Source organism: Lolium rigidum, chromosome 2, assembly GCF_022539505.1.
Source record: "Lolium rigidum isolate FL_2022 chromosome 2, APGP_CSIRO_Lrig_0.1, whole genome shotgun sequence".
Classification (NCBI taxonomy): Eukaryota; Viridiplantae; Streptophyta; class Magnoliopsida; order Poales; family Poaceae; genus Lolium; species Lolium rigidum.
In genome coordinates this window covers 266,503,890-266,515,318 of record NC_061509.1, presented here as the reverse complement: position 1 = coordinate 266,515,318, position 11,429 = coordinate 266,503,890, and the positions used below count along the sequence as shown (strand labels likewise).

At 48.2% G+C, this 11,429-nt stretch overlaps 2 protein-coding genes across 2 annotated transcripts; both read left to right on the top strand.

Moving 5' to 3' along the window:
* Positions 1–1,045: 1,045 nt before the first annotated feature.
* LOC124690884 lies at positions 1,046–4,265 on the top strand. Its single transcript, XM_047224211.1, has 2 exons — positions 1,046–2,304; positions 2,497–4,265. The coding sequence occupies exons 1-2, from the start codon at positions 1,046–1,048 to the stop codon at positions 3,968–3,970; spliced, it is 2,733 nt and encodes a 910-aa protein (XP_047080167.1). The 3' UTR covers positions 3,971–4,265.
* Positions 4,266–6,872: 2,607 nt separating this feature from the next.
* LOC124690883 (F-box/LRR-repeat protein 14-like) lies at positions 6,873–8,388 on the top strand. The gene has a single exon (XM_047224210.1). The coding sequence runs from the start codon at positions 6,913–6,915 to the stop codon at positions 8,386–8,388; it is 1,476 nt and encodes a 491-aa protein (XP_047080166.1). The 5' UTR covers positions 6,873–6,912.
* Positions 8,389–11,429: the final 3,041 nt, after the last annotated feature.

Genomic DNA, 11,429 nt, shown 5'->3' with positions numbered 1-11,429 from the left:
AAATGCCTAGTTGATATTGCACGTGGGTACATGTTACCCCTAAGTTATTTCCACTATGAGTAATCAAAATGATGATTTTCTCAAGCAAATCTCACAAATATTCTTGCAACAATATTATTGCCGCAAAAAAATAAAGTCGTGATGGTAATAATCAGATCTGGACTTTGTGCAAAAAAATATTTGCACAGTTTTATTGTAGAAACATTTTGCCAAGAACGAAATAACTGCTAATTTGCGTGTAAATAATATTTCAGAAAAAATGGATTAAATAATTAATAATTCAATAATTCAATATCATACCCTTGATTTTGAGCATGAGTTTCAATATCTTACCCTTGATTTTGAACGCAGAGGTAAAATATAAGGGTGCGCAGAAAGCTCAATTGATTGAGAATTAGCTTAATTCTCAATCAATTGAGCATGACTATTTTTTGTACTTCATGATTTTTTTTTGTACCAAATGAACATTTTTGTTTTAATTACAACACATGCATGTGCAAATGGAAAAAAATCTTGGTTGCAATTCATGTGCAACTCTCATGCTGCACTCCCATGTTGCACAAATTCACAAATTATAGCAAAACCAAAACTAAAAATCCCACAGAAGTATTTAATACTCGGAGTCTTTTTTTATCAGCTATGTAATGACATGGCAAAATGTAACTTAATTTGATATTCAAGTACATACGAGATACATCAACACTTTCATGATTATGAACTACATGATCGCAGATAACAATATTTTGAGTGTAGAGTACATGATATGCAGAGGAGAAAAGACTTGCTTGTCACCAAAGACCGAGTTGACTCGACGCGTTCACATGTGACAATTGCAGTACCAAACAGAGTACAAAAGCAGTCTATCAGACTTTAAGAACACGCAGGGCAGCTTCCTCCCGACGAGGCGACGACTCGCTGCGAGTCAAGGTGTTTCTATAATCAGACAACTCACCTATACTATCGTTGTCATTGGCCATTCTGGAATCTGGATCACAACGATCTAGAAGAGGGAGCAAGCACACCTGCTGAGAAAGTGAAGCCCGCAATGGAGCACGGCCAGCCAGCACCTCAGCAGCCGGCATTGGAGCCCTGCCACGGCCAGCCAGCACCTCTGCGGCCGGCAATGGTGCCCGGGCATGACGCGCCAGCACCTCAGCAGCCGGTAAAGGAGCAGCCGGCAGTGGCGTCCGGGCAGCAGCCGTGGGAGTACAGCCTGCGGAAGTACCTGCTGCTGCTGGCCACCCTGGTGGCCACCGTGACATACGACGCGGGCTTCAACCCGCCGGGGGGCGTATGGCAGGAGGGCGCCCGCGACGACGCCAGCCAAGGTCAACGACTCGCCGGCGACCCCGTCATCCGCGACACCCACTATGGTCGGTACCTCGCCTTCTTCTACTGCAATGCCACCGCGTTCGCCGCGTCGCTTGTGGTCATCGTCCTCATCCTCATCCTCGCTGTCCGGCACGACAAGGTGAAGGAGAAGAAGGGCATCACCTGGGTCGTCTCCGACGTCGTGCTGCTGCGGATTTTCATGTTGCTCGACCTGCTCAGCCTCATGGGCGCCTACGCCGCCGGCACCTGCCGGGACAAGGTCTCCACTGTTTACTCCGTGCTGCTGGTTGCCGTCGTCTTCCTCTACATCGTGATTACCAAGTTGCTGGACTGGTGGTTTCCACACAAAACCTCCAACTCCAGCTCCGGAGGGGCGATGTCTGGCGGCCCCATCGGCGTCCCCGACCCTGACTCCGGCAGCGTGCCCAAGATCGAAGAAAAGAAGGACCAGAAAGCCCAAGAACGGCTCCGCAAGGTCGTGATGCTTCTCGCGACGTTCGCGGTGAGCATCACCTACGTGGCCGGGCTGAGCACGCCGGGTGGCTTCTGGGACAGCACCGGGGGCAGCCACCGGCCAGGTGACGCCATCCTCAAGGAGCACCACAGCCTGCGCCTGACGGTGTTCCTGCTCTGCAACACCACGGCGTTTGTGGCGTCCCTGTTCATCATCATGCTGCTCATCATCAACGTCAAAAAGCTGCACAAGAAGACAGCCCGGTCTCTTCAGCTTGCCCTCTACCTGTGCATTGTCGTCGCGTTGGTCGGCCTCGTCGTCGCATACGCCGCCGGCAGCTGCAGGCACACCGACACCACTGTCTACGTACTCAGCCTGGTTGGCGCCGTTGTGGCATTCATCATACTCCTCTTTCTCCATGCTTACTTCACTTCAACGTCAAAACCCTTGCCTTCCCCTTCCAGGCCAGCGCAACAAACTGATGAAAATCAAAATCAGGAGACTGATGATAATGTCAGGTATTGAGCACATACATATCCTCTTCTTTGTTTATTTCTCTATATATAACTGAACAGAACTCTGTTTACTTTCTCTCTGCAACTGAACTCTGTTTATTATATTTTCTTTGCAACTTAACTGAACTCTGTTTCATTTTTCTCTACAACTGAACTGAACTCTGTTTCTTCTTTCTCGGCAATGAATGGATGCAGTGCTAGGGAGGCTCTGGACAAGGCTCGCTCTCTTGTTCTACTGCTCGCCACTCTTGCCGCCACCATCACCTACACGGCAGGGTTGAACCCGCCGGGTGGCCTTTGGCAGGATAACGGCGACGGGCACATGGCTGGCGACCCGATCCTTCTCACGACGGACGCTAGGCGGTACAGGATATTCTTCTATTGCAACTCGGTTGCCTTCGTGGCCTCCTTGGTGGCCATCGTCCTGGTCCAGAATGAACGTCTGGTCAGGCACCACGTGCTGGAGGCGGCCATGATACTCGACCTGTTTGGCCTCATCGGCGCGTATGCCGCGGGAAGCTGCCGGGACGTGAACCACTCCATCTACGCCATGGCCTTGGCAGGCGCCGTCCTGGTCTATGTGGTGATCCATGTCATCTTCCTCACGCTGGACCACAAGGAAGAGAAAGACGATGCCAAAGATCGTTTGTTGGAGAAGAGGCGCAAACGATTACTCCTCTTCGCGATCTTGGCCGCGACCATCACCTACCAAGCTGGCCTCACCCCTCCAGGCGGCTTCCTGCTCCAGGATGACGAGCTCGGGCACCATGCTGGCGACCCGGTCCTCCTGTACAACTACCCGCGCCGCTACAATGCATTCTTTTACTGCAACTCGGTGAGCTTCATGTTGTCCATCTCCCTCATCCTCCTCCTGGTGAATCCCAACCTGTACAGGCCAGCCATACGAAGCAACGCACTGTCTGTTTGTACAGCGGTGGGCTTGTTTTGTTTGATGGGGGCATATGCCGCCGGAAGCACACAACACCTCAAGACATCCATCTACATCTTCATATTGGTGGCCGTGGTCCTCTTCATTGCAGCCGGGGTGCTTCTAGTATTTTTGATGAGGGAGGTCAGGAGAAATGACGAAGAACAAAAGAAGAAGGCGGAAGCTGCGTCACCCGTAGTCCTAGAGCAAGACGAAGAACAAAAGAAGAAGGCGGAAGAAGAAAGGAAAAAGCACGCGAGGCGCAAGTACCTGATGCTGCTAGGCATCTTGGTGGCGAGCGTAGCCTACCAGGCCGGCCTGGAACCGCCAGGTGGAGCGTGGCAGAGCAGCGGCAACGGGTACGAGGCGGGTGACCCGGTGATGCACGACAACAGGAGGCCCCGGTACCTTGCCTTCTTCTACAGCAACTCGGTTTCCTTCGTGGCTTCCATTGTTGTCATCATCATGCTGCTACCGCACTGGCTGCCAAACAACAAGGGAGAAGAATGGGAGGAAAGGTCGCTCAGGGTGATGAACTGGACGATCATACTTGACTTGGTGGCTCTCCTAGGGTCCTATGCAGCCGGCTCCAACAGGGGGTGGAAGACGTCTGTGTATGTCTTCACGCTCATCGGTGCCGTGCTGGGCTACTTTGCAATCCATATGACACTGTCATCCTGGTTTGATCGTCGCCGGTGCCGGAAGATTATACTTTGCAACTGCTTCCGATATCCAGCATGATTCAACATCATTTTCTTCTGTAGTTGTGGCTCTTGTAATGTCAGGACAGTCCACAAAGTTGTCCAAGATTCAGGGCAATGGATCGGCTATCTATCAGTAACTGTCTCTAGGTCTCTAATCAGCTTGGCTCTGTCCAATCTCTACCCTTGCTCTAGGCTCTAGCTAGCTTCCCCTCTTTTCAGATTCCTAGTGTAGTTGATATAATTAGATTAATGTGCATCCCAGTTGGAGCATGCTGACATTGTTTTTGGACTCACTGGGTGGTGTTTGTAATGTATGTATCTTAATAAATTGAATATGGCAGGTGGGCGCTTGTTTACAGTTTCCTGATCATATATGCACTCTCTGTCTAATCCTAAAAAGAAGCACTCTGATTCTCATAAGAACTTGGATGGGAAGTGCATGAATTCCAATTGCATTATCCTTTAGGAAACTGAAGCACCTTGTTATACTACTAGAACATATGGGTATGCCACTAGGTGAATTTGCAGTGCTGTGTAAAATCCTAAGGCGGCTTATTCCACACTATGTAATCCTAAGAGTACAGTTTGAAGTGACAATAATTTTGATGAATAGTGATCACTGATCGAGGAAACATACACTGAATCAGGGGAGAAGAATACCATGAGCAACATGATCTTGCTTGGGCAATTCGCCGAACACCTGCAGCGCACCCGATCCCTGCAAGCGACTGAGCCGGCCTCTGTCCGTCGTCCGCCACCGTAGATCCGGACGCTGGTACCAGAGTCACGCAGCATTTTGGTTGGAGAGAATTCTTCGAGCGTGGGTCGCCTAGATCGGAAGCAGTTGCTCATCGCGAGTGGATGGTGCGCGAATGCAGATGGCATAGCCGAGCCAGCCCCGCTCAGCCGCTACTTGCGACACGAGGGAAACCGGAAATGCTGAAGGGCAGGCGCAGCGCAGCGCTTCCCAGGTGTAGGTCGGAGCGGGCCATCGCCGGCGATCACCGGAGACAAGGAGCGGCTCTGCCTCGTGTGGGACGAGCGGTATATTTCTCAGAAATGAAAATAAAATAACATCGGCCTAAGCAGAATACGGCCCATATTAGCCCAAACTCCGGCTTGTCCATCGAGACGCCGCGAGACGAGGGTTTTGCTTTGCCGTCACCTTGCCGCGGAGGTTTCTCCGCCCAATCCAACCCTTGTCTCCGCCGTCTCCGCCCATTTCTTCCCTCCCGGACGGCGGCGCCGCTTTCCTTGGTCGCCGCTTCCTCCGAGGTAAGGAGTCGGGTCCATTCCTTTCCCTCCTCGAGCGACCTTGGTTGAGCCAGCCGAGACGATGTCGTTTGTTCCTCTTAGATTCCGTTCTGCTGTACTCTCTAGATCGACTTGATTGTTGCGCTTTGTTCTGCTAATGGAATTATCCCATGGGAGCAAGTTTCTAGATCCACGGAGCTGTGGCTACAACCCAGAACATTGTTGGATTCAAACACTAGAACCCCAAAGATGTGTAGGGAAACTGTAAATTGCCAGGGGTGGTACTAGGCCAAGGGTGCACCTTTTTTGAATCTCTGAACACATACTTCCTATTTGTGAGGATGACCAATGCTCCGACAAAAAGCCGAGCAGTATATTGTAGCTTCTTTTATGTAGACTTGTCCGAAAATCTCTTGTAACTTTTAGTCATTTAGTGTACAGAACAGAAATGGTTGCTATTACACCGGTAGATTGAAGGAATGGTGGTGAACTGTTATGGTATTGTTTATTGATCTGCCTCCTCAGGGGTTCCAACACGATTTTATCCAACTAGGCAATCACCAAAATACTGTTTTTTTGTTTTAACCACGATCTAAAGGCTGAATATGTCGCATTAAGGGTGTGTTTGGTTGATGCCCACATTAGCCCTACCAAATATTTGGCAAGAGTTGGCTGCCAAATTTTTGGTCAAGGAATCCTTGGCCCACGTTTTGCCAACTTTTTGGCAAGAATCTGTGAGGGAGAGAGATGGGCATGCATTGGCAGCCAAAATTTTGGATACAAACCAAACAATAACCACAACTCTATGGGCAACCAATTTTTTGGCGGGGCAAGTTGGGGAACCAAACCAAACACACCCTAAAGCTCTATATTATAAAACGTATTTTCAGGCACGTATTTGCAACCGTGAGCATATCTGTGGTAGTGTGGTGACAAGCTAAAATCCAGTGGAGCTCAAAATTAGTAGTAAGATTAATACTTTGTGATTTAAATACTCATCTTTGGTGTGTCTGCGTCTTTATGGATTTTTGTTTAGTCCTGCCCTTGCATTTGGCATGTGGCAGAGACTTTGTAACTGTACAGTGCCAAGCTTGGAAGTTCCTGTACAAGCGATTAGGAGAGATAGCTTAACTAAAATTCCTGGCATTGATCTCAAAGAGAATCCGATGGCAAGAACAGGTAGAGCCACCGCTCCATGGTTCCGCGAAACTGTATCGATTTCCCATCATGTGTGAAACCGGAATCTGTGTGAAAAGCTAGAGGGTAGCTTGGTTTAATCAGCAAAGTCTATTCTGTAGTGTCTAGGAACAGTATCTTTATCTGATTGGTTAGGTACTTCTAGATACGAGTTTGGTTCAGCAGTGAATGTTTAATTATCTTGTGGGCTTGTAGTTCTAGTTGGTGTATTTGTAGATTATTGCCCCACCCAACAGAAATTTCATATAATTAGGGCGGTAGTTTAATTTGATTTTGCTTATAACATTTTTTTTGCTCCATGATTTGGTACAAATGGTAGGCTACAGTTAATTAACATTCATTGTGAAGAAGCATACAAACCTTTCAAAAAACATAAAAAAATTCATTGTTTCATAGATGCTTCCTTCAACATTAGTTCTTACAGTTTGTTATTTGGTTATTTTGATATGCTCCATTCTGATCATAAATGACTTAGTCCAGGCCCTGCTGAGTCTTTAGATTGCTGAAGTTCTGCTGCAGCTGTACTCGATGGAGGGTCTCCCGGAGCCACTGCTTGCAGAGATCATCAAGAGGATTACAAGCACAAGTGATCTTAATTCTCTTTCACTTGTTTCAAAGCAGCTCTACAGCGTTGATGCGGAGCATAGAAATGCTATCCATGTGGGCTGTAGACTCAACCCTACAACAGAAGCCTTGGCATCGCTATTCTCCCGGTTCCCCAATTTGGCGAAAGTGGTGATCAATTACTCTAGTTGGACGTACAGTCAGGGGGACCAGTTGAACAACCAAGGCCTCCATGTTCTATCATCTCACTGCCCCTGGCTATCTGATCTCACTTTAAGCTTTTGCTCATACATTAATGACACTGGTCTTGGTTACATATCACACTGCAAAACGTTGAGGTCCCTCAGGCTGAACTATGCACCAGAAATAACTTCTGTTGGGCTTTCCCTGGTGGCGATTCGTTGTAGGTATCTTTCTGTTCTTCACCTTGTTGACTGTAAGGCAATAGACAGTGTGGAGTGGCTGATGTACCTCGGTAAACATGGATCATTGGAAGAACTAGTGGTGAAGGATTGCAAAGGAATCAGCCAGTATGACCTCCTAAAGTTTGGCCCAGGATGGGCAAAGCTCAAAAAGTTTGAGTTTGAAATTAATGGAAAATATTGGTCGAGTCGGCCCTATGATCCCGCATATGTGACTGGCTACCCATATAGCTATGACATCTGCTGTGAGAATCTGAAGGATCTTAGGCTGTCTCATATTGTAACTGATCAAGAAATTGGACTTCGTTTCCTCCTGGGGAGGTGCAAAGCACTGGAGATACTTTACCTAGAGTATGTTATTGGTCTAGATGAGAGTGAGATGATTGCACTGTTCAAGAGGTGTAGCAACCTTAAAACTATCTCACTTCGGCTCATGCCTCTGCGATGTGGTATTCAGTTTAGGACGGCATTGACCGATGACAGCCTCACGGTGCTAGCTCTCAGCTGCCCAATGCTTCAGGTTGTTGAACTCACCTTCACGTTTTGCGATGATGATTGGCCAACAGAAATAGGTTTCACACAAGAGGGTATCGTGAAGCTCATGCAGTCTTGTCCAATCCGCTCTCTTGTTCTAAATGGTGCCAGCATTTTGAACGATGAGGGAATGAAGGGCCTCTCATCCTCGCAGTTTCTGGAGACATTAGAACTTGTGGACTGCCAGTCTATAATGGATGCTGGGATGAATTTCATTGTCCAGGCTCCTTGTTTGAGTAGCCTCACACTCCGGAAATGTGACAAAGTGACTGATGTTGGAATGGCTGCGCTAGTAAGAGCACAGAAGCTGGAGTCACTGACCATTATTGGCTGCCGTCAGATCTCTCAGGAGGATGTGCAATGGGCTGCCAAAACAGTTAAATACTCCAAGGAGATTGAAAGCCACGACAGTCTAAAAGCAATGAACATCATTTTGCATGCAAATAGACGTTGGTCGGCCATGAATTCGATCTATGGCTGTTAGTTTATGTTTATACTATCCGGAGGACAGATGCACCTGCCATTTCCTTCCAGCCGGTTCCTATGGCTTCAGATGTTCTAGACTTGTTTGGGTAATGCGGTTTCTCTTTGAGGAATTTGAGAGAGCTCTTCCGTACCGTGACAGTCTTTTGAATCTGTAATATATTTGCATCGTTTCCTTTTATAAGGTCCTTCCTTTGATTGAGATCTCCAAACATGACATGCTTTTATTTATTTTTATACATCCCTGGGTGTTCGTATTGTGAAAGAATATCAGGTTCTTTTGGCTGCTTGTGTGACATTTTCATGTTCTTCTGCATCCCAATTCAGGTGTTGAACACATTAAAGTTGGAGAGGGAATTTTCTTACTGTTATTTAAATAGGGAATTTTTTAACAAAGTCGTGGCACAAATTAAACAAAATATCTTGGACAAAACTGATGTGTTATTTATTAGAACTGGTAAGCACAACACATGTGCACATATGAAACAATGCAGCATTTTTTAGCACTGAATGTACATAGTAATATATTATCATTGTTACACGAAAGAAGGCGGTCCATGCTGGCGACCCAGTCCTCCTGTACAACTACCCGTGCTGCTACAATGCCTTCTTTTATTGCAACTCGGTGAGCTTCATGTTGTCCATTTCCCTCATCCTCCTCCTGGTGAACCCCAACCTGTACAGGCCAGCCATACGAAGCAACGCACTGTCTGTTTGTACGGCGGTGGGCTTGTTTTGTTTGTACGGCGGTGGGCTTGTTTTGTTTGATGGGGGCCTACGCCGCCGGAAGCACGCAACACCTCAAGACATCCATCTACATCTTCGTGTTGGTGGCCGTGGTCCTCTTTGTTGCAGCCAGGCTGCTTCTACTAGTATTTTTGATGAAGGAGATCAATGGAAATGACAACTCGGCAGATGTGCCACCCATAAAACAAGATGAAGACCAAAAGAAGGAGGCAGATGAAAGGAAGGAGGCACCTGTGCCATCCATAGAACAAGATGAAGAACAAAAGAAGAAGGAGGCAGATGAAAGGAAGGAGGCAGTTGTGCCATCCATAGAACAAGATGAACAAAAGAAGGAGGAGGCATATGAAAGGAAAGAGGGTGAAAAAGAAAGGAAAAAACACATGAGGCGCAAGTATCTGATGCTTCTAGGAATCTTGGTGGCCAGTGTAGGCTACCAGGCTGGCCTGGAACCGCCTGGCGGAGCATGGCAGAGCAGCGGCAACGGGTACGAGGCGGGCAACCCGGTGATGCACGCCAACAGGAGGCCTCGGTACCTTGTCTTCTTCTACAGCAACTCCGTTTCCTTCATGGTTTCCATCGTTGTCATCATCATGCTGCTACCGCAGTGGCTGCCAAACAAGAAGGAAGAAGGGTGGTCGCAGAGGGTGATGAACAGGACAACCATAATTGATTTGGTGGCTCTCCTAGTCTCCTATGCAGCCGGCTCCAACAGGGGGTAGAAGACGTCTGTGTATGTCGTCGGTCTCATCTTCGCTGTGCTGGGCTACTTTGCAATCCATTTGACGCTGTCATTCTTGTTCGACCGTAGGAAGAAGCAGGGCAGCCAACCTCCAGTGTGATTCAACCTCATTGTCTTCTGTAGTTGTAGCTCTTGTAATGTCAGGACAGTCCACAACATTGTCCAAGATTCAGGGCAATGGATCGTCTATCTGTCATTACCTGTCTCTAGATCTCTAATCAGCTTGGCTCTGTCCAATCTCTACCCTGATCTAGGCTCTAGCTAGCTCCACCTCTTCTCAGATTTCTAGTGTAGTTGATATAATCAGATTAACGTGCATCCCAGTAGGAGCATGCAGACATTGTCTGTCGACTAACTGGCTGGTGTTCGTATGTATCTTAATCCTATGAATATGGTAGGTGACTCTTATACAGTTTCTTGATCCTATATGCACTCTCTGTCTATTCCCAAAAAAAAAAAAAAAAGCACTCTGTCTCAGTGTCTCTCATAAGAACTTTGAATGGGAAGTGCATTAGCATTTTAATACTGCTGAAAAATATGTCACTAGTTACAGTTTGAATTTGAAGTACTGTGTAATCCTAAGGGTACGGTCTGAAGTGACAAGAATTTTGATGATAGTGATCACTGATCGAGAGGAAACATACATTGAATCAGGTGGGGCGGCTTCCACCAGCAACGCAATCTCCATCCCACTTGCGCGATTTGCCGAACACCTGGTGCGCACCCGATCCATGCAGGCGACTAGCTGGTCGCTGTCCGCCGCCGTGCGTAATCGTAGATCCACACGCTGATATCAGAGTATCGCACCATTTTGGTTCGAGAGAATTCCTCGAGCGTTGTTCGCCTCGATCGGAAGCAGTTGCTCGACGCGAGTGGATGGTGCTCGAAGGCAGCTGATATAGCCGACCCAGCCCCGCTCAGCCGCTCTTTGCGGTTTTCCACACACACAAAAAACACCTTAAAAGCGGGAGGCCAGGCGCAATGCAGGTGCAGGTCGGAGCGGGCCATCGCCGGCGATCGCCGGAGACAAGGAGCGGCTCTGTCTCCTGTGGGACGAGCCGGGCGATTGGGGGTGGGGGTACAGCGAGCGGTATATTTCCCAAGAAATTAAAATAATGCGGCCCGGTATCAAACAAGAAACGGAAGCCCAAATACTGAACACGGCCCATCTTAGCCCAAACTCTGTCTTGTCCACCGAGACACGACGAGAAGCAAGACGAGGGTTTTTGCTTTTCCGTCTGACCTCGCCGCGGAGGTTTCTCTGCCGAATCCAACCCTTGGTCGCCGCCGTCTCCGTCCATTTCTTCCCTCCCGGCCGGCCTCGCCAAACGGATACGCCTCTTTCCTTGGTCGCCACTTCCTCTAAGGTAAGGATTTGGTTGAGCCAGCCGATACGATGCCGATTCTTCCACTTGCATTCCGTTCTGCTGTACTGTCTAGATCTACTTGATTGTTCCACTTTGTTCTGTTAATGGAATTAGCCCATGGGAGCAAGTTTCTAGCTCCACGGAGCGGTGGCTCCATCCCTGAACACCGTGGGATTCGAATTACTAGGG

Bases quoted from the DNA above. Each gene is read 5' to 3' on its own strand.
- LOC124690883 (XM_047224210.1), top strand. From the start codon at position 6,913: ATGGAGGGTCTCCCGGAGCCACTGCTTGCAGAGATCATCAAGAGGATT.
- LOC124690884 (XM_047224211.1), top strand. From the start codon at position 1,046: ATGGAGCACGGCCAGCCAGCACCTCAGCAGCCGGCATTGGAGCCCTGC. The intron at 2,305-2,496 runs GTATTGAGCACA...GAATGGATGCAG, and splicing joins GAGACTGATGATAATGTCAG to TGCTAGGGAGGCTCTGGACA.